This window comes from Pseudopipra pipra, chromosome 11, assembly GCF_036250125.1.
Source record: "Pseudopipra pipra isolate bDixPip1 chromosome 11, bDixPip1.hap1, whole genome shotgun sequence".
Lineage (NCBI taxonomy): Eukaryota > Metazoa > Chordata > Aves > Passeriformes > Pipridae > Pseudopipra > Pseudopipra pipra.
Genome location: NC_087559.1, coordinates 465,800 through 493,279, shown reverse-complemented (window position 1 = coordinate 493,279; position 27,480 = coordinate 465,800). Strand labels below are relative to the sequence as shown.

The window sequence follows — 27,480 nt, the reverse complement described above, 5'->3', positions numbered from 1 at the left end:
AAACGGACAGGAAAATGAACAGCCTGGCCTGTCTGTGCATTCTCAGTGCTGGGCTGCAATACAGGTGACGTGATGGGAAAGTGCTCCTCTCCAGCTTCCACTTGCAATATTCCCACTGGTGGAAGCCCAAACGTTTGCTGTCTTTTGGAGGTGCAATCTGCCCTCTGATAACCACACACAGTTCTCTAGTGAGCAGCACAGCATTTTCTGAGGCCAATTCCTCATTCAAAATAAAAGCTACAGAAATAGCAACCCTGAAAGGTGGCCAAATTTTTTGCCTGAACTGAACTCTTCCCATCTAGAAAGGTAAACAAGCAGCTCCTTCCCAAGCCCCAGGGGAGCAGAGGTCAAAGCCACTGCAGATCCCCACGGAGCTGGGAACACAACACCCGTGATGCCGGAGTGCCCTGCCAGCATTGGTGCACACAGAGAGCCTCTTGCTGGAGGGGTGAACCCAGGAGGGAGGTAAGAAGGCAAGCAGTGTCCCACTGCTGAGTTGGAGGCTGGCAGTGAGACCCTCCCTGCCCTTGGACCTGGCCCTCACCATGGGGGAAGCAGGGCTGGCAGCCTCACCCCCCGACTCACCAGCACACGTACACACTCCACAGCAGAGGAGTTCACCCACCGGGCTTCAAATGTCCTGTCTGTCCCAAAATGGCACTCCAGAGCTGTCTCCTGGGAGAGGGAAGACAAGGGCAGAACAGCTGCAGCAAATGTTTTGTGCAGTTCTCCACCTGTCAGCTGACAAGGCAGGCATTGCGTCCCACCTTTGTTCTGCTGTCGGTACCTGAACTGTGTCCAAGTCAAACAGGAGATCAGAACCCAACACAAAACGCGTGGACCAGGAGCTGTACCTGGCCCAGGGCACACAGAGAGACCAGGAGCTGTGCCTGGCTGGGCTCTTGAAACCCTGACAGCACGGTACTGGGGTTCCTCGTGGCTGGGGGTCTTTGGAGCTCATGCTGCAGTGCAGATCAAGAGCCACCGTTGTCCCAAGCCACCTTGTAAACCAGCCCAAACCAGCCCATGATTTGGGCTCAGTCACCTTCCTCCTCTCAACAACTACACAGAGCAAATCTCTAATTCAAATGAGGACCCAGCCAGAAGCATGTTTCAAAGACAGATTTCTGCGCTGTTTTCCTGATAACACAAGAATGATATCCTGCCCCAAGTGACTGCTGCACCCCCATCCTGCAGGAAAAAATCCTGTCTCCAAGAAGGTTGATGCTCCACCACTACTGAGGTCTAACTACCCTTTGAAACTGGCAGATCTGATAAAAGACATGAAAGGAGGCACCAGACCCCAGGCAGGGAGCTGCTGGCTCAGCGAACACACGGGCAGAATCTCGTTCAGTGCATCACCTGCACCCAGGCAGCTCTGGCTCTGCATCTGTGGGCTGCCCATACCCCTGGACTCGTGCCCCTGCCAGGGACTGCCTATGTTGCAGAAAAGCCACATGTCTCCAAAGCTCCCAGCTCCAGCAGCACTCATGAGCTCCTGTGGAGATGGAAGGAGAAGGAATCCCAGCTGGCATTCCAGGACAGGGAGCAGAAGGAAACCAGAGTGCCAGAGCCCCTCCAGCTGCCAAGGTGCTGTGGCCCCTTTCCTGCTGACTCCATTTCCTATGGGTTCCATGCAGTATTGCTTCCTCCTCAGCCACCTCCAGCATCCAGAGAGGAAAAAGGATTTCTGGCCCCATTTTGCTGATTGTGGAAGGCACATCCTCCTTCCCAGAGGCCGAAGCTGTGCAGGAAAAGACCACCCCATCTTGGTGGGAGGGTCTGCTCTGCCCCCACACCAAGGGCAGGAGGTGTGGTGGGAGCAGTGCCTCCACAGCCCTCAGTACCCTGGCACCCCAGAACAGCTCCACCAGTACTTCCAAAACTCTTCTCCCCTGCAGAACAAGAAGCTGCCTGGCTGCCCAGCATGCTGGAATCATCTGCAGAGGCACAGCAGACCCAGCCCCATGGGCCCTGCTGAACTGACCCAAAATGACTCAGGGCGGCTTTCTACAAATACCAGTGCTTACTCAAGCATTTTCCCAGTACCCAGCCTCTCTGCCCCAAATTCCTCTGGTTCCTTCTGGTGTGCAGTGCGTCTCAGAAGGCACCATTCAATATCCACTCCCCCTTTTCACCCTGTTACAATTTGCATGTCAGAAAATTTCAGAGAAAGGACTTTTTCATACCAAACAAGCTCTGCACTGACGACCCAAAGTTAAGTCAAACCATGCTTCTGTGCTGTACTCAACTCTGTGGCTCTGCCAGCACAGGCTCCCAGTGCCCAGCTCAGGGCTGTGTCCTTTACTCCTCAGTGTGGGTGCTGGGGCGGGGCTGGCACGTGGTGCTGGGAGAGTGTGACACTGGCACGCTCTGCAGTGGAGCAAACACCCACAAGGGAACTGGGAGTTTTATTTATCCCAAACACCCGAACCTTCCCAGTCCCTCCAGGAACATTTTTACCTTAGAGAAAGTCGCATTGGCGAGTGAGATCGTGATGTCCCGAGATACTCCTGTGGGCATTGGCTCCAAAGGGGCAGGTACAATTCGAGGACAGTCAATTTTCTTCTGTTAGGTACAAAAACAAGGAAAAAAGAGGTTAGCTGGGTGCGTGCTGAGCTTCCTCAGTGACACGACAAGAGGACACATCAGGGCCCTTGGTAAGACTCATTTCACTGGGAACCAGGTACTGCCAGGTGCACAGCGACTGCATATCCACACCTCAGCTGCGGCTCCAGCAGTGACATGGGTGGAGTGACACTGAAGGGAGCCACTGCCACCTCCAACAGCAGATCTGCCAGTGTGACCCTCTCCTGCCTGCTGGAAGCCACATCCCATTCACTGCATCAGCACTCCTGCCAGCCCCCAAGGAGAGTCTGTGTTCCAGGGCCTCCATCCTGCACGGCGGCACCACAGGGCACAGGGGTCTCACGTGTGTGGAGGGAGGATACGATGAGCCACAGGGGATCCAGTGAGGGGCCTGCACTAGTAGGGTAGCTGCAATGAAAGGCTTAAATAAAGCTGAAAAATGATTTTAAGAGGACATCTGTCCCCCTAGTTTTGTTCTCATTTTAAATTGATGTCTCAGACACTGGAGCTGACTCAGAATTCCAGCCCGTATGACAAGCCCGTCCTGTTCTCTCATGAGATGTAAATCACAGTGCGAAGCTACAGCAAAAATGAAGCCAGCTTCTCTGTGGCCCCAGGGTACATCCAGAGTAATGCCTGTGACAGTGGAGCCATTGGGGTAAAAGACAACAAAATACTTGGTCCATTATGCAGAATCATTTGCAGCAGGCAAGATTTCCTCTCGCTTGCATTAAAGGTTAGCCCACTGTGGCTCCGCTGATGCCAGTGCTGCTGCTGCTCCAAGGAGAGGCCAAGCCTGCCCTCCCAGCACCAGGATGCCTGTCCAGACACATCCCTGGGGCCGGACATATCCCTGGGACCAGACACGCAGTGAGTGGGAAGTTTCTCTCCTGCCCTCTCCAGACCTACCTAGGGGTCAGGGAACTACCTGGAAGTGCCTGTTTGTCTGTGGAGAACATGCTTTACTTCTGTCAGGACACTCATCTAACCAAGCACAGTTGGTGCCACCAAAACAAGGAGATTAAATAACAGAGATGCACATGATAAGGGATGCAAAACACCAAAACAAAGCACAGGGGAGAGATTTCAGTCCCAAGCTTCTTCCAGGGGAATCAAAAGAGTTAAAATAAAACCAGCAGGGCTACAAGAAAATTCATGCAAAACCTCCTATGGCCTGGTGTGTCCTTGCATGTCACTGGAGCTGGCAAAGCTTCCCAAGAGAAATACACTTTAGAGGACTGATTAACTTGTCGTCTTGCAGCTCCTTCTCCTGCTGTTCACCAGCAACCAGAAATAAAGCTTCCAGCTGACTATATCCTTCGTGTCTGGATCAGGGCAAAGGGGCTGAATGTTTAAGATGCTGTGGATGGAACTGCTCTGATGCTGCTTTCCCAGCGGAGCTGCGCTCAGGTGCAGTCGCGCCCGCAATGGTTTGTTTACTGAAAGCTCTGACTACATGAAGAGGCACCGTGTTTCCTGGGCTACAGAGCACCTCATCCTGCAGCTGCTCACACAGATCAGCAGAGAGAAAACAGAAACATGCCCAACCAGCTGAGCATCCAGCCCAACTGTACCTCTGGAGTAGGAGATCTGAGACAATAAAGTCAACAATAAAGTCAGTCCTCTGCTGATCTAGGACTAACCCAGGGCAGTCCCCAGCCAGTCCCACAGCCCTGATGTCAACTGATGCCACTGCTGGAACTGACATCCCCAAGCCCCTGCCCCGAGCAGCAGTGCCAGTGCCTGGCTAAAGGGATATTCAATTTACGGCGTAAAAGCTTGGCTTGGATCTACAGCAGATTGATTGCTAAAAAGTCAATTTTATTTAAATTACCTTCAATTTAAATTTCAGAAGCAGGGACACACTGAGTCTCGGTTATTAAAGCTACAATTTGGAAAGGGGAGATTTTCTCCTATAGACAAGCACCACCAGTGGTGCTCCAGCACGTTATAAACATACAGCAACCACAAGTCAGAGCCTAGGGAATGGTGGAGTATGGCTGCATTTCTCACACTGAAACCCAGGCGGCCCAGGATGTGGAAAAGCAGCAGCATTGCTCCAGATATGGGAGGTGATGGACAGCCAAGGGACAGAGCCCACTGAGGGCACCAGGACAGCTGAATGCTTTAGCCAGGCTGCCAGCCTCCTCCCACCCACACCTCGGCACGGCACAGCACGGTGTGATGCAGCTGCAGCTTTACCTGCCTGCACACACCCCTCTCCTGGACACCAGCTGAGAAGGGTGCCCCAACTCCAGCCGGGCACAAGCTGTGCCAGCAAGTGGCTGGTGGAGGAGGCTCAGAGCCTGAGCAGCAGTTTAATGGGCCTCACCTTCATCTGCAGCGCGTTGTCACACTGCGAGTGGTTGGAGACGCAGGTGTAGGTGGAGGGGCACCAGTGACACTTCCACCTGGCTGAGAGGCAGCTGGTGCACCTGGAATGGCAAAGGTATGGTGAGAAAAGCAGAGTTTAGGCTGCTCAGAGGAGCCACACCTAGGCCCTACAACCCGTCTTCACACAGTTCAGTCTACAATGGTGCCCAGAAAAACCCATGGCAGGTGCTGAATTTTGCTCTCCTCCTCTCCCTGGGAGCCAGCAGGGGATGTGGGCAGAGCCCATCACCCCCAGACATCATCTCCCTGCTCCAGGCCACAGCAGGCCAGGAGCCACGCACCTGCTGAGCATAAAATGCTTTTCTGCCAAAAACACTCTATCCGTCTCTCCAGGGAGCCGGGCAAGTCAGGCCTGATGAAGGCTCTCCCTGCTGTTTGCACAGGCACGGGAGTGCCGGCAGGTAGGACACGGGGTCCCTGCAGCCTGGCCCTGCTGTTACACTCCAGAGAGGTGGATGAATTTTGGAGAGTGGCACCAGAGTCCCCCTCCAGCCCATCCTGCTGATGGGGGTATGTGGTTGCTCCCACCCAGGGCTGGAAGGGGCAAGAGAGAATGTCCCTCCCTTCCCCAGCGCCCCACAGATGCTTCCAAGGATTTCTGGGGAGGCTGGTTCTGCTGCTGAAGGGTTAACAGACCAAGCTTTATATAAAAATATTATTCATGTTTAAAAGAAACCCAACATGTCCAGATGGCTTGAGACGACGTGAGGACCCTCCTCTGTAAATCCCTGGTATTGCATCCCCCACGATCCTGCCAAATCCTGCTCAGCCCCCCAGCCACCCACTGGCAGGGGCTGTGCTCTCCCATTAACCCCACACAGGGAGACCCTCGTCCAGCTGTGTGCTGGCACCTCCACCTCCAAACCACCCCACCTGCCTCCATCGCCCCGGTGCCACCCGTGCCCTGCCCGTGGGGGCCCCGCTGCCCGCACACCGGGGTCACTTACGCTCTCTTTGGGTAAATGTTTCCAGTCCTTTTGCAATCATAGATGGTGAAATTGGCCTGGATAATGTTTTTGCTGTTGACCCGGAGAGCAGTTTCAACCACCACGTGGTCTGAGAGAATCAAGCCAAAGAATATTGGGTTGCAAGAGCCCCTCGCTCACGCTCACGACAAGACAGTAGACAAGACAGACCCTTGGGAAAACAAGGGCTAAATCTGATTTGTTTTCCCTAGGGCTTCCTTCAAGCTGCATGTCAGAGCTTGGACCAGCCATTCTTTGTCCTCTGACTTTCAGCCCTTCCCTCCTAAATCAGTGCTTTACACTACCCTCACAGAAAAGAACATTGTGACTTTCAGCACAAAATTTCAGCGTGTTGTGCAAGTGTTAATTAGCAGAGTTAATAATTGTCTTCACGTACAGTTGGTGCTAAATTATATTTATAAAAAATGTGGTAATTTAAACATGTTAGTTATCATGTTTTAAAACCCTGCTCACTTTCCCCATGACAACAAACACTCAGAGGAGAGTGGAAATCCCTTTTTTGGCTGCTCAAGATGCCATACTACCTCCCCTCCCCCCAAAATTGCTGAATTTTTTTTTCTTTGCAATTTTGCCATATAAGCACCAAAGAGAAGAGACAATGCCTCTTTCAGAATATGGACAATAAATCAGTGCATTGGATTCCAGAAATTCATTTGGACATTGCCATAACCAACAATACAGAGCAGTTAATGATCTCCCATTCTTTGGATAGCTGGGGAGAAAAACAACGCAGCTTTACAAACGGGCCTAGGAAAAGTGGGATTTTCAAAAGGACTGTCTAATTCTCTCTCTACTGAAGTCAGCCATCTTCAATAGCGCATTCACCCCAGGCTCGAAGGATGAAAATTTAATAAGCACTCAAGTCTGGAATGAAGCACTGAACTTCTCTAAGGCGCTATGAGAGGGGCTGACTCCATTGCTGAGTGGCTGATCTCAGATGGGGTCAGCTCAGCCATCAGCTCAGCCTCCTTCAGCTCCATCCACAGGCGCTCGCCCCTCCGCAGGCAGCTCCACGGAGCCTTGGGATGGGCATCCCCTGTGCTACCATCAGAAACCAGGGGACACTGCAAAGCTCCATCTGGCTCAGGGACTAAGAGTTCCTGAGCTCTTTTAGGCACCCACTTGCTCTTTTTCCAGAGCTTCTCCTGAAAGGCAGCACGTGTTGCAGAGGGAAATTAAACAGAGCAATTGAAAATATCAATATAAGGAGCAACATTATTTGTCCAAGGCTGAAACATTTTTGGCTTAGTACTTACTAAATCTGAAGCAAAAACTCAAATCAGATAAAAGTAAGTCCATTAACTGGCATTTAAATTCTGATGTTTAAAACAAAAATTGATAGATTTGAAATACTGTCACTTTGTGGAAAGATGGTGGAACTCCTACGCTTCAGAGTCATATGCCCTGTAAAAGAGAAGCAGCTTTGGGCTTTTCTTCCCTGTATGCATTATCTGCATATACAAATGGAAAAAGAAATGAAGTCTATTAAAAATTATGCCCACAAAAGTGGTTAGAAGGAACCCAGCTTGCTTGCCTCTACATACCTTGGTCATCAGGAAATGCTGGATATTTCTCACGTGGAAGCAAACTGCAATAAATAAATTGGTTTACATAATCTCCAGCAACTCTAGCTACTGTGTGGATGTTGTTTCCGTAGTCACATGAAATATTTGTTCCATTCAGGTTCGGGATAGTTCCATTTATTTGTATTATCAGGGCCTATATTAGACAAAAAAATCAGTTATTATGTCAGAAAATTACATTTAGAATTTTTCAAAATTTTAGAAGCTTTTCAGAGGTAGACGACTCCAAAACAAACCCACAGACAGGGTCTGTCTTTAAACAAAAAATATTTTTATGAAAAACATTAAAAATACAATTAAAATAGTTAAAAATAGCAACAATACAAAACCAGAAAATGAGTTGACTCAGCCATCTGCAGCTGATCATCTGTGTTTGAAATTCTGCTACCCTCCCCTGTGTGTTTGGTGCAGCAGCTCTAGGTTCTGTTTGCCTACAAGCATCCAGCCAGCTCCAGGGTGCAGGAGGTCACCCCCAGCCCTCTGAGAGCCTTGGCCTGACACAGCAGCTCAGCAGAGCATCCCCCTGACCCACGTGTGAGCCCTGCAGAGCCGTGCTCTCTGCTGGAGGAGCATGGAGAGTTACCTGCCCTGAGAGCAGGTAACAGCTCTACGGACACTGCAGGTGATTGATTTATTACTGGCATCAAACGCACCGGGTTCTCCTTGTCAATATTGATCTCGGGCTCCAGGATGGTCATGGAGGGGCACTGCTGCACTCCTTCACTCACACTCGCCCAGAAGCTGGCCCCTGTGGAGTTGGTGCACTCATGCTGCAAAGAACACCTGCAACGGACAGGGGAACAGCTCATGGTTGATGAGTTTTAAAATAGGTGATAAAATTGTTGAGTTCTTTGTGAGAGAAGATTCTGAGAAAATCCTGTGTCTGCATCTTTTTCCTCTATCCATGCAGCTAAGCCTCGGTGTTTTCTGCTATATTTAAAGTGTCTGGTTGCCACGATAAGAGCACACACTCCCACAGCACCAGTGGAGCACCAGGATTGAGGAAGGCGGGAGAAGGCCAGGTTTAATCCAAACTGAGGAAGAGGAGGTGACATTCTGTCCAACATCTTCAGTTTGCAAACATGGAATCTAATTTTGAATATCCTTTTCTGAGTGTGATTGTCTTCTACCCATAGATGAGAACTGCAAGGGCAAAAGCTGGTCTTTCACAGGGTGTGGGCTCTCGCAGTCCCATGGTTGGATGCTGGCAAGACATTCTCTGCACTGGCAGCTGCCTGCAGCGCGACAATGCAGCTACAGTGAAGTCCTGGCTCTGAAGAGCATCCCAACCCTTTGGGCCAGATGTAATTGTTTTTAACAACACGTATTTCATAAGGAATGGACAAAGACTTATGGCAGTGTGACTGCAAGGAAATACAAAAGACACCAGAAATTCTTGCCCGGGCTTGGGGGTCAAAGGACACGCCGAAGCACACCAGGACACGCCTGGTCCTACCTGGTCTCCATCGTGCACCACCCGCAGTAGGCGTCAGCGGCGGCCAGGCAGTCTGTGCACGTCGAGTACTGGCTGCAGGCAGCCACCTTCACCCGCGTCATCTGCACGACAACAGCACGACTGCTTCCAAATGTTCTACAGCACCACAGGAACACCCGCCCAACTGGGATGTGCCAGTACGGCCACGCACGGCTGGGGACGAGACAGCAGTGCCGTGGGCTGTGACACCCCTCAGCCTGCAGCACAGTCACTGACAGCAGCGGCAGCAGGCCCTGGCACCACTTGGAGGTGGGTGCTGTGCCACGGCCACCCACTGAGGGACCAGCCCGGGCAGCCACCTGCTGCCCACTGGGGACCTCCAGAGCTTGTCCCAGGGCAGGGAGGACACCCAAGGGTTCGGGTGCCCCACGGTGTGCGCAACTGGCTGGGCTGGGCTGGGCTGAGCTGGGCTGAGCTGGGCTGAGTTGGGCTGGGCTGGGCTGAGCTGAGCTGAGCTGGGCTGAGTTGGGCTGAGCTGGGCTGAGCTGGGCTGAGTTGGGCTGAGCTGGGCTGAGTTGGGCTGAGCTGAGCTGAGCTGGGCTGAGTTGGGCTGAGCTGAGCTGAGCTGGGCTGAGCTGGGCTGAGTTGGGCTGAGCTGAGCTGAGCTGGGCTGAGTTGGGCTGAGCTGAGCTGAGCTGGGCTGAGTTGGGCTGAGCTGGGCTGCCCCTTTCCAGCCAGCGCCATGGCAGGAGCCATGGGATGGCCAGGCTACGGAGAGTGACACTGCACCTTTCAGAGGTGTCAGATGAAGGTGGCTTCACAGCTTGTTCCTCCCTGTGAAAAGCTCTCATCCAGACCTGCAGAAAGCTCCTTTCCAGGTAGAGTTCAGCGCTCCCTGGCTATTTATGCAACAATCAGAAAGCAGCACCACCCTAGAAACTTTGATTTGTAAAGAAATCAAAGTACCTCTGGGAACTCGCTTGGCAGGAGCAGTTGGAGAGAAAGCATGTGTTGGTTTCTGCTTTCTCCTCCTTTGATCTCTGAACATTTGTGAAGGAAACCTGAGTGGTTTGGTACAGCAGAGACTGAAAATGTGAGGTGCCAAGAGCTCTGAGGTCCCACTAGGCAAGTGCACCGTGGACCCTTGAGCTCCTTGGCCAGACGCCTACTTCACCCACAGCACCTTGCTGCTCCCTGGCCCTGTGGGGCTCAGCAACCCCATCCCAACCCTGTCAAGTCCTGTGGAGCTTTCCAGGATGCTAATTCCACCCCAAAAAATTAACTCGTTTGATTTATTGGAAAAGAAGCAGTCAGAGGAGGCACCACAAGCACCACACTGGGTGTTTGTTCAGCCTGAGCAGAGAGCACAGCCCAGCTGGGGGCTGAGACAGTCGGAGGTGTCCTGGGAGGGGTCTCTGAAATGATAATGACCACTCTGCACAGAATTAGGGCTTGGAAAATACAAATACAGCATGTAACATTTGTGGCTATGCATCTGTTTTGACAGATTAAAATGTAATTCAGGACAAACCACCAGCGCCTAGAGCGCTCAGCTCTCATCTTCCTCCTCTGTTCACTTGACGGACACGAGGTCATCTGTCTGTACCTGCTGCGGCTTCTCCAGGTCTCTGCAGAGCACTCCTGCAGAGGGCTGAGCAGAAACCACCCCAGGGAACACTTCTGACAGACAGACTTTTTGTCTGCAGGATCTCCTAAAAGCCTCCCTAAAGACCATGTACTCTCATCTTGGGGTTTCTGTACAGGAACAACATCTGCTTATTTCTGCACTCCTGTCAGTGCAATCGCTTTCAGGATCTTTCACTCTCCTGTCTACCTGGCCACCACAAACACCTCACAGGCCAGGCTGCATGGTCTGACCACCCCACACAGGAGAATGGACAGGCACAGGTACCTCCCCAGAAACCCCTTTGACATCCCAGCCAAAGCTCTGAACTTGTTGTCTCTGTCCATTAATATTAAAGCAAATCTTACTGTCCCGCCCTGCTCCCAGCTCGGTGCTAAACCAAACACGTGATGTGCTCAAAGCACTGTTTTGTTGAGGAATGAAAATCTCACCTGGTAGGAGGTCATCAGATAGAGATAGGTGGGATCAGAAGGGTCAAACTGCATGATGGGGTGGACAGGCTCTCCATAAGCCACTGAAATGGATCTCCTGCTAATAACCTTCATGGTAGTGTCCAGGTTAATCTGTAGTGAGAAGAAGCCACTAAGACACTCCCTGAGACCATTTTTCAAACACTGGGGAGAAGATTATTTCTCCTTGGTATAAACAAGAATCAAAGTGGTATCCAGCAGTGCCCCACATTGTCAAGCACTGTAAATATCTGCACACTTTGCAGGCTGCACGCACAGAGCTTTCCTGGAAAGCCAGCTCTGTGCCACTGGGTAGGCACACCCTGGCCCAGAAAGCCCCAGCCCTGCTCAGTGACAGAGGAACTTCATCACCCACAGACCCTCTGTTGGAGTGGCTGCCTGGAAAGCTCCTGGACTGAGGTTCTACCCCTGCATGGCTGCATCCAGCACCCACAGCAGCATTCCTCAGCTGTGTCCAGTAGCCACAGCAGCGTTCCTTGAGTTACCCTAATGCAAGTGGCACCAGCCTTCAGCCCTCATCACATACATATGCACATTTCTGTAGAGAGAACAGTGAGTTTTGAAAGCCTAATGAAAAACAGCGAAAATCAGCAACAGGGCTGTACAGCATGGCATCCCCTGCTCCCTGCATATTTGAAAAATAAGTGTTGTCGCACCCAGCCAAGAGAAGCTTCTATCCCTGCTGACTCCAGAAGACCACGGCAGCTGCCACGAGAGTACTGAGTCCTACCTCGCTTCATGAATCGCCAGCTGAAGTGCTGGCAGTGATGGAGAAGGCTGCACAGCATCAGCCTGCCTTTCAGATCTCTGAATGTCTTGGCATTTGACTTGAAAACTCAGTAAATTAAATGTGGCATTGCTGAGAGGAAATAACAATGGGGCTACACAATTTCTCGTGACAGTCACTTTTCAGCTTAAAACAGAAAGGGAGTGAGGAAAATTCCTGCCTCCCTACTAGCAAGGGAAGGCAATAATCATAAGGATCAAGTATGCCTCTCCTCTCTAAAGTCTGGATTAATTAATTAACATAGGTTAATTAATTCGTACACTAGAGCAGCACTGACATGCCCCAGTAAGACAGCACAGGCTCAAAGCAGGGGCTTCTCTCTGCTAAGAACCATATGCAAGCACTGCAAGCTATGCAGAAAAAGCACGGAACTGCCATTGTGCCCATTTTAAAAGCTGGCTAGCCAGAGGCTAAATGATTTCCCTGGGATCAGCCAAGATGCCCATGAACCAAGCCCTGACACCCTCCACTGCAACCATCCTCTCACCCTTCCTGCTGAGATGTGCTCCACACGTGGCTGTTTCCAGATGCCTGCCCCTGTGTCCCTCTGCCTCCTGGGCACATTCACCCTACACCCTCTCTATGCAGGCACTCTCCCTGGCTCCCGGGGGCTGCAGACCCTGCAGGAGAGCCCCCGCAGCAGCACGGAGGGGCAGCGACCACCAGTCCTCCTGGTGCAGCAGGCTGGGGTGGGCTGGAGGACATGAGCTACCCTGGTGCATGAAGTCCTGGGTAACCCCACCACAGGAGTGTGTCTGTCTGTGGCCTTCCGGACCTGAACATGTGGGGAGTCACCAGGACAGACCCTCTTGCCCACCATTGCCCTCTGGGGCACTGCACCCTGGCACAGCTTGCCCTGGCCACGCTGCCCAAGCGCTGCTGTCCCTCTCATGACTCCTAAACGTGCACTGGCCCTCACCAAATGCCTGTCTGCAGCGCAGAATCAGATTAATTTCCCATACGTGCCCCTGGCAGCCCTAATTGCTGCTGGCAGGAGCTGGGTGAACACTATTTCTGCCCCTCTGCTGTCTTTTCTCAGGCAGCAAATCTGAATGATAACTCACACAAAGTATCTTGTGTCCCGTGCCAAAGAGCAAGGAGCCCTGAAGGTAAAAGGGCTTCTGGTTATGCAGCTGTGTTGTAGAATTAGATTACAGCTATCTGAGCAAATTATCCCAGCAAAGGGTAGCCAGGAGCCTCTCCCTAATGGAGGCTCCACAGATAAGGCTGCTCTCTCCAAGATGATAATGGAGCAGAGCTGTTAATGCCGTGTGAACAGGCTGCACTGCGTGTGGCATGTGCCCTCCAGCCCACTGCACCCAGCTTGGTGCCAGCTCCCTCCCACCCGCCCAAATTACCTGCCCCTTTGGGCAAAAATCAAAGCAGGGAGTTCCTTTGTGATTGTTCCCACACTTCTGCCAGGAGCATTTGGATGCAAGGAGAGAGACTGGATCAGTTTTCTTCCCTCCAAGCACCTCCAACCGTCCAGGTTGCAGCAGTACCCAAAGATTTCTTCACTGCCTGATGGAAGCAGGTGCTCAGACCAAGTCAACAACAGACGCTGTCCTCTGGGCAGACCAAAGGTGCTGGAAGGGGAGGCCCCGACACCCGCCCTGTCCCCCAGCCCTGCTGCCCCATGCTGGTGCTGCCAGGCCCTACTTGCCTTCAGGAGTCCTCCACTGGCGGTGCCCAGGAACACAACAGTGTAGTTGTTGACGCTGGCCACTGCCACTGCGGTCAGGCCACTGTAGGTGAAGATGGGGGTGGCTGTGACGGGGTTCACGATGGCCAGCGGGTGCTGGAGGTGCGCTGCTCCACAGTCCAGCTGCTCCGGCTGCAGCTGTGGAGAGACACAACTATCACTGCGCTGCACAAACGTCAGCGGGTTCCCCCACCACCCCCCTCGGGCACAGCGGGATCAGACTGCTGAGAGCTCCACTCTGCCCTGCTAAAGCCCCTCACTGCTGAGTCAGAGAAAAGCAGAAAGCAAGTGGCCCCGGCAGATGAGCTGCCTGCAAGGGCTGGCATGTGGAGAAGGAGATCAGTGTCAGTACTCCCATGTCGATTCACTGTCAGGTGCCAAGGGGCAAAGGCAGAGGACAGTGGTTAAGGACTTGCCAGTGAGCCGTGTCTCTGAGCAGGCATTTGGCTTGTTTGGCCCAAAGCAAGACAACAGACTTGACTCTTCTATGCCAAATTAATTAGTGAAATTGCTGCATGGCAGTGGCATTTGCAAGCAGGACTGAATGCCTTATATTCCTCCTACCCTGCCGAGACACACCAAGATTTATGACCCCTCTCACCCCAAATCCTCTGAGATTCTCATGTAATTTCTGCTCAGACAACTTGGATGGATTCAACACCAGTTGAACATCACAACAGTCTCACTGCCAACAATTCACCTGCAGCAGGTGCAGTTGGAGTTGTTCAAAAGACAGGCATGTTTCAAGGGCCATTACCACATCACCTACGGTGTCACCCCAGGTTTAGCCCAAGGAAGGCCATGCCCGTGCTGTAACCCTCCCTGTGGCAGGCAGAGGTGGCAGGGCTGGCATTCTGGCAGCAGCAGGTATCCACAGGCCACCTGTGCCCAACCCAGGCCCTAACTGTGGGAAGGACTGGTACAAAACTCCAGCAAGAGACACCTGGCGGGGTGCAACCCACACCCCAAGGATGAAGCACGTTTATGCCTTTCTGAACCCAACCATAACATGGATAGCCTGGCCACAGAAACTGTCAGGAGTGTGAATTTAAGCAGAACAAGTGAAGGGATTTGAGGCTGTATCTGTCAGGGAACTGGATCGCATGCCTCTACCAGGCAGAAGGTGACCACCAGCCTGTCCAGAACAGTCCCTCCCCGCTGGGCTGCACCACGGCCTTGATGCTAATTCCCTTGTTATCATAACTCTTTCATCGATGGAACCAGGCTAAAGCTTCAGCTTTCTCCCCTTTCCAGATGGTTCAGAAGATTAGGCAAATCTTTAGGCTTTGCAGCAAGAGCATGAGACCGGTCAGGACCTCCCCTCCTCTGCCTGCACCCCGCTTTGGGGTGCACCTCCTGCCTCATGCCCATCTGCCCCCCAGTCAGCACCATGTATCTTGGGTTGGTGCAATACATTCCAGGGCAGAAGTGGGAAAGAAACATGCTAAATCCCAAAATGTACACAAAGCAATGGTGCTGCGCCTGCAGGAGTGAGGGACGGTGTCCCCACACTGGAGGAAGGGAAGAAGCCTCCAGCAGAACCCCGCAGGACTGGTGACCTCTCTGCCATGGCCATAGCCACCCCAGGGGTCAGCTGGCATGGGGACCACAGGCCATGGCACTGCCCACTTCTCCTCTTTGCATGGGAGAGGACAGCAGCAAACCCCACTGGGAGCGGTGGGTGCCAGGCAGCCCTTGGGGTGTTGTAGCAGCCAGTCAGCAAACAGCACAGGCTACCTGGGCACCTGGAGGCATAACACCCCACAGCATCCTCTGCACAACAACACGTACCTCTGACTGCAGGGATCGTGCTGCTGCAGACACATCCAGGGCTCACATCCCTGCTGCTGCACCGGCACAGCCATGCTGCAGCCAGTGACAGGCTGGGTCCTCTTCAAAAAACCACCCTGACCTTGGTCCCCTGCACCCCAGCAGACACCAGACCCTGTGGCCACCACTGGCTGCATCAGACACGGAATAACAAAGACTGAAGTGAAAAACTTCCTCTGTTCAGACAACTGCCAAGCAGGAGGCAGCACGTTCACAGCTGCACTCCATTCATAGGGGACCAAGACAAAAGGAACAAGTTTATGGATGCAATGCTAAATGCATTTTGCAGTTTTATCACACCTCATTCTATTAAAAAATAAAATCACAGCCCAAATTCTTAAGTGTGTATATTTGCCCTGTCACTGGGTGACACTTTTTTTATACCATATAGAGAACACAGCAAGCCATTCACGTTTCTGATTTAATGGTTCCTTCCCTTCACAACCAGATCTTTAGAAACGCACTTGGGTTTATTTAATTGTCTTGGGGATCATTAACTCTAGCCCCTCTTCATTGGTCTTTATCAATATTCACCACCTGAAGCTCGCAAAGCTCCTTCCTACTGGGAAACTGAGGCACAGAGACACCTCCGGCCAGCTGGGACCCCAAGGGACACTCAGCACCTCCTGTCCACAGAGAAGACAGGAGCCAGGAGTAGCATTGCTGCCTGCCAGTCCGCTGGACACAGCCCTTTCTTCTCGCAGGTGGCCAAACTCACGGAAGTCCCTTATCTGCAGCGCCTGCCTGCCTACAAATCACACATTTCAGAGCTCATATCAGCGCAAAGTGTTTTCCACAGTAAACAGGATGTAACTATTCTAACCCAGGCCAAGCTTTATTTTGGCTGCACACATCCTTCCTCTGAAACACCTTTCTTCAAATGACATCAGTTCTTCCAAGGGATGGATGGGCAGGAGGAGACATATGGTATTTCCCTCGGCCATGTCCCAAGAAGGGATGACATGCTGTGCTGCTGCTGCCTGTACCCCACAGCACCAAGGGGACAGCTTAACTCCCACATGTTACAGGAAACAGGATACAGCCAAGTCACATCCTTCTGCAGGCACCAGGCAGTCACCACAGCTGGGGAATTGCACTGGATGTTTGGGATAGAAGCTTTCTCCATGCAGGATGGGTTAAATCCTGCTCCATCTTAAATCAAGCTGCCCTTCCCTGATGTGGGGAAAGCACAAATATTAAGTTTTCTTCCAAAACCAATCTCTTCCTATAATCTGCATTTTAAAACACCTTGTAGGCATTTACTTACTGCCTCTATTTTTCTGTGACATGCTCTGGGTCCTCAGTACCTCACAGAAATATGGACTGAGTCTAGATCTGAAACCTTCTGCACCCAAAATGTTTGACTCTGCCACTCTGATGCTGATGATGAGCCTCCTCAGGCACAAGTCAGGGACAGCCACAGCCAACCCTGGCTGAGCAGCACCACTGTTACCCTGCACACTGTGAGGAGGGGTACACCCTGTTGTGCCCCTACATGCTGTGACAAGGGAGGGGTACACACTGCTGTGCCCCTACATGCTGTGACAAGGGAGGGGTACACCCTGTTGTGCCCCTACATGCTGTGACAAGGGAGGGGTACACACTGCTGTGCCCCCACACACTGTGAGGAGGGAGGAGAACACACTGCTGTCACCCTGCACACTGACATAGGTGGTATTGCTGCAAAATTTCACAAGTAATGCAAATTAATTCAAATCAAGGGGCCACAGCTAAGAGGATGGTTAGTCAGATTAACCCATGAGTGCAATTGCAGAAACAAAGTGGGACAGAGATAAAAGATCTCCAGCCACATCAGAGCTCAAGAGTTTAGTTGTCTTCATGGTGTGAGTTCATTTCTTTATCCCAGGCCTAAAAGAAGCAGAAAAGGCAATTTCCCAGAATTTCCATTACAGCTCCCCAGCCCCGGGCATGCAGGATGTCCCTTCGGGAAGGAAGTCTGCTGGAAACAGAAGGAGGAAGAGGAGTGGTGAGGCAGCACTCAGGAAAACCATGAAATGCGCTGATTTCTGCATCCTGTGTTTGTGACCTTAAAAATAGTTCTCAAGCAAAGCTGGAGCTAATTTGTGACTCAGAAGCTGCAGTGCAAGGAAAGCCCTGAGCCCTGTCCTCCAGGAGGCCGTGCTGGCTGTGCCGCAGCAGCTCCGGAGCTCTGCAGCGAGGGGAAGGGGAGCCCGGCCCCTTTCAGATGTCATATCAGAGGGGATTAAAGTGTTGGCTTCCAGCATGCCTGGAGTCCTGGGAAAATGACACAGTCGGCATCCGATAATCCGCTCCAAACTTGTTGATTTGTGGGACTTACCCATCATCTTCATAGGCTCAAAATTTGGCAGCTGCTCCCACACAACTGACATTTTCAGGCCATTAAAGGCTGTGATAAAAGGGCTCTAGTTTTATCTCTTGCCTTCCTTAACATAAACCATTAGGCTTTTATTAACATTTAGGTATGACTCAGGGAAATCTCTGACTGCAGAGAGAATATTCAGAATAATTCAGATACTGTCTGAAGAGAACAGCAGGACATGGACTCGCCCTGAACAGTAGGGAGAGGCTAAAAAGCAATGGGGAAATATTGCACAGGAGAACAGACAAAGCCAGAGATGCCAAGCCAGCCCAGCTGCATTACGCAAACGGAGAGTACAAGCCCTGCTCTGTGTCAGACAGAGCCCAGACCAGCTGTGCTCCCCCAGCAAAGCCCATATTCCCCCGGAACCTTCCCGTCCCCCAGCAGTTTGTACACACAATCACGCGTTTATCTGCTGGAGTGTTGCAGTCAGACCTGTCAAAAACAAGCTTCTTGGGATGCCTGGAGCAGAATTTCATCCTCAGAAGAGGACTCCACTGTTGAGGCAGTTGACATGTAAGCAGTCTCCAATTGCAGTGCTGCTGCAAGGGCAGGCATCAGCACAGAGCTCCTCAGACTTCCCATCATATTTTTTAGGCAACAGGAGGCAAATCAGTGTGCACTTGTAGCCAGTAGAGGCACTCAGGCTGAGAACCTCCAACAAAGTGAATCTGGACAAATTTTTCTCCAGAATTACCAACACTAAGCAATCAGGACCCCCACAGCAAGTTCCTCAAGTAAGGAAGCAGCAGTTGTGCTGCGTTTTGCTCATTTGCACAGTGCCAGCACTGGCCCAGGGTATTCTGCAAGCCGCCAGTGTGACACCAGTAATGGGCTGTCCCAACACCCCTCCATGTTCTCCCAGCAGTCACCCAGATCACGTCCTTGCAGGGAACCATTGCTCTTATAGAACTCATTCTTCCCTCTCTCTTCTCTTGACTCCAATCTTTTCTTTCCTGACCGCGCCTAAATTTCACTCTCCGCAGCCTCGCATGGGACCAAAGGCTGCAGGAAGGCAGGGTACAGCAAGCACAGGAAGGCAGAACACAGCTGAGCTGGGCCAAACCACTGCAACTCGGCGGCAGCAGCCACACTCACCTCTGCTGTGGCCGCAGACCTCAAACCACCAGAGGTGAGAGGCTTTCAATGCCGTAAGAGGCTCTCAGCACCCCAGATTATCTCAGAGGGGGAAACCCAAGCTCTGGTTGCTGCTCCTGGAACAGCAGCCCCGAGCAGACAGCACGTACAGCTGCTGCCCGCCAGAACTCACCTCAGAGAGAGGTCACAGAGACTGGGACAGGATCGGGGCACCGATGGGCTGCAGGCACAGCCAGCCAGTCTGCTATGGTGAAGCCAAAGCCTGGCAACGGCTTGAACAACCATGGGGTCTCTGCAGCCATCCAACCACCTGCTGCCATGTCACCTCAGGTGTGGGAGGGAAGGACTGGAGGATCTATGGCAGAAGCCTTCCTTGGGGTGCTGGGGAGTATGTATGGGCTCCAAGGAGCCCCCAGAGGCTCCAGTCTCAGCTCCAGCAGTGGCACTGAAGCTTGATGCCTGAAGCTGACAGTGTGATTCCCCTCTCAGTCTCTTCTGCCCCCTCCTCCAGCCACAACTGGCCCAGCTTGTGGCCACCATCACCCAAACCCATGATGCTGATCCCAAGTGGAAAAGAAAGCTGAGCACAAAGAGGACAGGAGACTGGTAGGACCTGCTCTGCACAACCCCCCTAAAAATACCTTCCCCCAACTCCAGTAGTCCCAGCACGGGTCCCCTTTCCTCACTCCACACAAGTTGGGGGTCTGGCACCTGTCAATGCCTCCCCCAGCAGGACACTGAAGCAGCACGTGCAACAGCACGGGGAACTGCTTAAAGTGGAGAAACATGAAAAACATAGCAGTCTTTTAACTAAAATTGCACATCCTTCATGCCGCCAGGAAGACTGGTCAAGCTTATTATGTTAGCCTTCATCCTGCATTAAATACAATACTTCAGATTATACAATCAAATCCCTCAGGAATAGGCAGGCAGAGGGATTAACAAACAACAGGCTCCAAAGGGGTTGTCACAGTCAGAACAGCACGCGTTTGAGCAGCAAGAGCTTGCATGTTCTTTAAATTCACCCTCGTTGGAAACTCTGCTCCTCTTCCCACTCCCCCGGGACAAGGGGCTGAGCTGATCAGCTGAGCACGCCTCATCTCAAGGACACCCATTCCTGCTCAGGAGCCCAACAAATGCCTCCCCCTTAGAAACTGCTCAGAGTAAGACGCTTGGTTTATTCAGGCTGTACTTTCTTAGCTGCTCTTTCCCAGGGAGAGCCCCCCCCCTCCACCACTCAAGCTGTGTTTCTCATTTACGTCGAGCTTTGGCTTCAGCAACCAACCTCAGACTATTCAAACTCCTTCCCACAGGGAGGAGTCCCTGCTGAACTGTAAGTTTGGCTCCTCGATCTTTGGGCGTTATTATTTTATTATTGCTAGCACTAACACTTAGCACTTCACATGCTCAAAGTGCTCTGAAGGCGTATCTGTGTGAGTCTGGGCTGAAAAAAGCATCCATTAAAGTAACAACTTACCTAACACAACTGGTCTTTTGCACGTGTCAGTTCAAATCTGTTTCATTTAGCAATGGTTTATAGTAAATGTTTTCCTGTATTTTCCTCATTAGTTTGCTGAATCAATTAAGCCCTGAGATAATGAGCAGAACTCTACTCTTCTGTTACGCATCCTCAGTAAAACCTGTCTCTGAGAAGCAGTGCTGTGCCGCAGTGCTGTCCCCCTGGGCACCGCCTGTGCATTGCTTGCTCCACAGCCTCAGCACCAGAGTCCAAAAAAAACAAACCATCACCACTTGTTCTCCAGCACCAGCCCACTGGGTAAGCTTGACATGGAAAGGTTTTTGCTCATTACCTGAGCACTCCAAATGCAGAAGCGACCAAACCATACAGACCCTTCTTCCACTCTAACCCCTGCCCTCATTCTGGGGACAGAGGAAATTCAAGTAAAGAGGTTAATCAGATGGTTATGGAAGCACAAAGGATGAAGGTGTGAGTCAGGCTCCACTGGTCTGTGGCCAGCCCTCATACTCAGAGACCATCTCCTCTCGCAGGCGGCACCTGTACAAAGCAAAAGGCGTTCTTCAGTGCTCTGAAAGCACTGTGCCTATTGACATCTCTACGACTTCATCTCTGGAGGTCCTCCCTCCCCACCCATTCCCCTCCCAGTTAGGAAATTAAGATCATAATATTTGTATAATTTTAATTATTTCAAAAGTTGTTACAAATCAATGGTCCTACTGGATTCAGCAACGGAGCATTGCTCTGATTTGGTTAAAGTATGGAAAGCTTTCCTTTTCTGTATCATTTTCTATTTTGTGCTCAGGATTTGTAGAAACTGCTGTTTTCAAAGCTTTTTGAAAATATCCCCTGAGCTTGCTGTGATACCACACCTCAGTTGGAAATGACACTACAGTTAGGGGATCCCAGGAATGTAACATTGCAACCCCAGCTCCTCCCAAAGCTTGACACCTTTCTCCAGCAGCTTATGAGACAGTGGCCAAGTCACCATTCTACAGTCAGACAGTCCCAGCACCGAGGATGTTTGCACACTGCCCAGAGCAGTGTCCTGGTTGGGAATGCCAGGAGGGACCCCCACCCATCCCAGGGACATGCAGAAATCAAACCAAACGAACAAGTGCAGCAAAGACATCACCTGTGTCAGGTGCTCTCCAGATGTGGATTTCTGTCCCTGGAGCAGATATTTACCCCCAGTTTCCTTCCCATTTAATGACCTGCCATATCAGTTGCCAAAAGCCCAACCTGAGCCCATGCCTGTAGATCCAAACATGCGCTTGCAGTTTCACTGGGGCCTGGGACTTACACTTGGGGTTTGTACTCTGGACTCAACCATCTCACCAGAGCTCCCCAGTTCCCACGGCAGCACCCTCGGGAGCATGGCAGCAAACACGGGACTGCGACTCTGGCTGTGCTGCCTTCAGAGTAGGGGCACAGCAGAATGAGCTCCCTACCATGGAAAGGAGCTTGAAAAGGCAAGTTAACACCTATCCTGTTGTCCACTGGATAAAAAGCCGAAGCTGAAGAGCCTCTTGTCGCACCCTGCAAGACTGTGGTTGTCCATAGGTCCAATAAACTGGAGAGGAAGGCACAGGGGCTGGTAACAGCAGATTGGGTCTGCTCAGACCAGGGGCCATCACTGGCATCCCCGTTGCTGCAGGGTGCCACAGACCCCACACCCCCCTCCCCAGAGACATCCTAGTCCCAAACCCCATGAACCTGCGCAAGGAGCCAGCACACACCCCCCACGTTGGACAAGCCCCGCTGACACTCAGCAGGTATTGAGGCAAGATCACCATGGTCTCTGCTGTCGCCCTGCTCACCAGCACACCACATCCGACAGGGGCTCGTCCCAGCCCTGCTCCACCCGCGCCTCCCCGGGCACGAGCCGTCCCACGCCCCCATGGCCTCGCTCCGCCGGAGCAGCGGCTGCCAGCAGAGCTGCTCTCCAGATGTTAGAAATTAGTACTGCTCCCTCTGCTCAAAAATGTCAATAAATTCTGCTGGCCCCTCAAAGTGGGAGATACCATATAGACAGTCTGTCACCTCCTCTGCCTGATGCAAGGTGTTAAAGTCCAACTCGAAAATAAAGACTTACAATCATTTCTTTACCAACCCAACAGGATTCAAAAGAAAAAACAACAACAACAAAAAAGAAAGAGAGAAAGAAACAAACAACAAGAAATAGTGAACAGGATCCCTCCTGCAGACCTAGGGGTTGGTCCCCTGCCACGCTGTGCCCCTGGGGATGTGTGCTGGAGACAGTCACACAGCAGCACTGAGGACCTCAATTCAAACCCTGATGCTGCCACTCCTCTTATCAGAGGCATTGATCAGATGGACCTGAGCACCTTCCTCCCCACCATGAAAGAGGGCAGCAACAGGGGCTGCAATGCGCCCAGGGCTCACCATGCCAAAGGCACCTCGAGTGCAGGCGCTGCAGCAACACCGCAGGCACAGCCCTGTGGCTCCTCCACCTGGGGCACGGCAATGCCTCTGGCAACATCCACCCGCCCCTGCCCATGGAGCCGCTTCTTCCTCGAATCAAGAATCCCAAGCTTCATCCATCCCGTCCCCAGCACAGAGGAGCAGTCACACGCTCCATCCATCCTGCCCCTGGTGCAGCTGAGTGCTCTCACGCCTGCACACAGCCCCTGTAGCCGGGAGCCACCGGCTGCCACGGGCCACCCCGGCGCATGGCGCACGAGCCCGGCTGGGAGGCACAGCTGCACTGCTGTAGGTAGCGTGCAGTGGCGCTCAGGTGGTTATAATTGATTGTTTCCAACCACCACCGGTTCCAGCTTGCCCAGTGTTTGCATTAAATTACCACAGCCAGGGGCTCAGACCTATTATGTTTCCAACAACTTGCTGGGAGAGGTCATCAGAGCAGAGTGTCACAACGGCACAGCTGAACAGATGCCTGTTGGGTTTACAAGGCATAGCGAGGTGTTTTTACAACATCCTCAGGTGCCCCTACACATCTCATGGTGCCTTATTCACCTCTCCAGGTGCCCTCAGCCCCATCAATCTTCTCACTCAATCACTGTAAATCAGACTGAAAAATCAGAAAAGAGATGGCAAATCCCTTCATTTACACCCACTGAGATCCTGTAGCTGAGCCTGCACCCACTGGACCTTCCAGGGAGTGAATTCACATTCTCATGTGGGAGTCAAACATCTGCTCTGGAAAACACCTGAGGCTACACAAACAGAAGTGGTTGAAAATCTCTGAATGAAGGGATACAGTCAAAGTCTTCATGTAATTGTATGAGAAGCTCTCCAGAGTGAACCAGTGTCCTCCCCCCATGCTGCATCTTCCAACAACGGCTGTAGCCAAAATGACCCTTCTCCTGTTTTCCACCTAAACCATTACTTGGTTACAGGGGATCTGATGAGCTCAACGGACCAAATTTAGTCTGCACGTCGAGCTACCGGGAATGACAAGGTCTGTGCAGCCAGTTGTTGGCACAGCTCTCCAGAAACCAGTGGGGTGACTACGACCCCTCCTCTGACAATGAACCAGCGCATGCCTCTCCCACCCAGCCAGTACCAGCCAGCAGCACTGGCCCAGGGCTTCCGGAGCAGGCAGGCACTGTGCCACAGCCAGGAGCTGCTTTCTGTTCCCTAAAGCAGCACAACTTCTGGTTTCCAGGCACAGAAACTTTTGCCACTTCAACCGAATTTCCCTTTGCAACTTGAGACCTGTTTGAGCTTGAGATGCAAAGCAGTGACAAGCCCTGGGGCCCCGCGAAAAGCATTCCCACCACCCACCTTCAGCTCGGGAGCACCGACCCACTCCCTGTGAGACTTCCCTGCTCAACACAAAGTGCCAGGGCCGTGCCAGCCCTGGCAGTGGGAGAGCCCCCAGGCACTGGCAGCCTGTGGAGCTGAGCCTGCCTTCCCAGGAAGGACAAGGTTCACACGGCTCCAGCTCTCTGCTCCCCGCTACCTGTGTGCACCTTGACTGCAGCAGCAGGTCACATTTCCACGTAAATTGCCAAGGAAAGCTACCCAACAGCTGACCACGACTCACTAGTATCAGGTGAGAGACACAGCAGGTAAGCAGTGCTCAGGGCTGGATCCAAAGCCAGGCAAAGCTCAGGCTGTGGCTTAAACCTCTCATCTGGGGCATCCCGGGCCCCGCCGGTCCCTCTGTTGGCAGCCCGGCCCCTCGCCCCCAGCCCCTGAGGGGAGGCTGGAGGGACACACATCTTCCGCTATCTGCAAAGCAACAGCCCAAAGCAAAACTGATGGGAGTGACAAGGAGCACGGTGCAGCTCTGCAGTACTGGGACAGGGGCACCTTGGGGTGGTGCCAGCAACTCCAAATACAGCCTGTGCTGCAAAACACAGAAACTAGGCCTGCTACAAGAACTCCTGCCTCATTTTTAATGAAGAAATTAAGTGTAAATTCCCAGTTTCCTTTCTGTGGCTAATCCTCTGGATTTATTTGAGTAGATGTAAGGTTAGAGCACAGTTAGTTTCATGTTTGGAATTTCTAAATTAGTATAAACCGGCACTTCAAAGTAACTCAGCTCCTACAAAACCCAGTCCCACGGAGATGCCACAGTATATTTGGACAGTAAGTAGATGCTTTGTCATATTCCCACGTGTATATGAGGTTTTTTTTCTTTGGGAACATTTTCTGACTGGTTTCAAACCACATTTCCATGCCCAGGCACACATATATACAGAGACTGTTTATACAGTCTACCCAAGGAGTTAGTTTTATTTAACAACCCGTTACAGTACAGCTCGCTGTACTGTATCTCATCATTACACCCCCAAACGCTGTGTTCAGGACCATGCAGGATCTGACACAAAGCCACAAGAGCCAGAAACTTGAGAATTAATGCTGAAATGCATCATTATCCCATGCCGCTGTGCCTTTGGATTTCAACAGAGGAAATAAACTGGATTTTCAGCCTTTTTTGAGTTGGAGACCCCAAAACATTTCCCAGGAGAGATGCAGATCCCTGGCCAGCAAATCTAACCCTAATGAATTCAAGTCTGCTTTCCCAAGGTACCTCTCTGGGAGAGCATGGGGCTCATGCAGAAACCACAGAAGACACTGAGTCCGGCACAGCCCCAAGCGTGGGAGGGGGTTTCCAGTTCAGCTTTTCCTCAAGCGCGCTTCCTCACCAAATAGCGCATTCTATTTTGTGTTCAGCTCAGACCCCCCGTCAGCCACTGCTTGGACACAGAGAGGGAAGGTCTGTGGAGATGCCTGGAAATCCACAGTCATTGCCCTTCTGCTACAGCTATGGCCAGGAGAGTGGGGCTGGGGCTGCCGGCAGCCTCCTCATCTCCCTGCCCAAAAAGGCAGCTGCTGTGGGAGCGGCACAAAGGTGCTCAGCTACGTCCCCTGCCAAAACACCCATGGAGAGACAGAGCAGTGGTGAGAGGACACTGTCAGGGCTCTGCTCTGCTGGGACATGGCAGTGACACAGCGTGGCCAAAAGAACAGCCAGGCAGACCTTTGGTTTTGGTGGCTCCAAGGGGGACAGTGCTGGGACACCCCACACAGCCACTGCTCCCGGGCCAGTGGGAAGTTGGGGATGGGCTCTTGCCTACTTTGCTTTCACAACAGCTCCAGCATCCCACAGCTGCGCCGTACTCCAGCCACGCAGCCAGCATGACCTTCAAACCCACTGGGCCTTGATCCTGCTGGGGCAGAATAGCTCAAATATGAAGCAAACCCACACAGTGTCCTCGGAATTTGATAAGCTCTGTCAGCACGTTGCTGCAAACACTGTTACAGGCAGTCTGCTCCAGAGAACTCGTACTCCTCCCTTATGGGGGCTTGAGTCCAAATTCCACACGGGCTTTGAGTGGGCAACACGCCGCAGTGATTCCATGCAAGTATTCCATTTTAGCTGCATGTGTTACAAAGACCAGCATTTGACACAAAATTCATTATAAAAAGCTATTTCTGTTGAGGGGAAGCAATCCTAGAGCTCACCCACTCACTCTCGGTGCAAGAACCCAACCAACCTAAATCCTTCCCTCACACGTCCTCCTTCCCCTGAGCTGCGCTGCAAAATCATCTCCTCCCTAGGTGACTTTAGCAATGCTCATTGAGAAGAACCCCCGCCCCCCACTCCTGACCCAGGCCATCCTCCTCTGCACATTTTCTCTGTGTCTCACAAAGCTGTTAAGCTTAATTGCAAGTTAGCACTTCTATCAAAGCAAGGGGACTATTCCCAGGCTGAGCTGGTGGCTCCCCTTGCCCAACCTGGGGAACACAGGCTGATCAGCCAGCTGCCAGAGATGTGCTGTCCCCAGGTCCACCTGCCCCATCCACCCTCCACAGCCCTCTGTGTGGCCAGTACCACATGGTCACAGTGGGAACCAAACAAGTGGCTGGCACCACATCAGTGTGCACAGGGACAAAGCCCCTCGTTCGGTGCCAGCCTCCCTCAGACCTCTCAGCACGGTGCTGAAGGATAAGGAGCCAGGCCCCGCACGGGCTGGCACTGAGCAGCAGTGCCGTGGGGAGGGACAGGGAAGGCTGGCATGTTAACTGCCCACTCCCAAAAACCCTCACTGGCAGGCAAGCGCTGGAGCTCCCTAGCTGAGTCACAGCAAGTGCTGCAGGAGAGAAGCATTCAATTAGACTGGAGAGCACACAAGGGGGCAATGATTTTCCTTTCACACCGCATTACGCCTAACAGCCCGTGCTCCGGATTTGTAACAACCAACTACTTCAGCTGAGCACGCGCTCGGAATGAATCAGGCCAACATTACCGGGTTTTTTCTTCCAAAAGGAGCCTAAAACCCAACTGCCTGGTCCTCAGGAAGAACTCATGAGCCACACTTTCTAACACCAGAGCACCTATCAGTGATGCACAGGCAAAAGGAAAACTGGAAACCCACTAACAGGAGAAGTGGAGCTCACAATGGGAAGGCAGATAGACCCTGATTTGCTCCACCGGACCAGCTGCTGCTTTAATACATTTTCCTGCTGCGTTTCTAGGGCTGGGACACAAAATGTGTTAGAGTCTTCGCTGTCTTGAAGGTGGAAATTGATGTTAGGTTTTTGCAGCACAAAGACACCAAATATTACAACTCTTCTCTTGACGCTGCCACTCTGGGACTTGAAAACGAAAACAGCTTGTTAACTTGT

The 27,480-nt window shown here is 52.1% G+C and overlaps 1 protein-coding gene across 1 annotated transcript in view; it reads right to left on the bottom strand.

The window, feature by feature from the left end:
• Positions 1-27,480, bottom strand: part of PLXND1 (plexin D1) — a 71,119-nt gene that overhangs the window by 40,250 nt on the left and 3,389 nt on the right. Inside the window, exons 2-10 of the mRNA XM_064667076.1 lie at positions 13,553-13,729; positions 11,064-11,195; positions 9,009-9,109; positions 8,206-8,335; positions 7,514-7,688; positions 5,931-6,039; positions 4,922-5,024; positions 2,464-2,568; positions 586-675 (exon numbers count right to left, since the gene is read on the bottom strand). Coding sequence (XP_064523146.1) covers positions 586-675; positions 2,464-2,568; positions 4,922-5,024; positions 5,931-6,039; positions 7,514-7,688; positions 8,206-8,335; positions 9,009-9,109; positions 11,064-11,195; positions 13,553-13,729 — 1,122 coding nt within the window. The remainder of the gene's footprint in view (positions 1-585; positions 676-2,463; positions 2,569-4,921; positions 5,025-5,930; positions 6,040-7,513; positions 7,689-8,205; positions 8,336-9,008; positions 9,110-11,063; positions 11,196-13,552; positions 13,730-27,480) is intronic.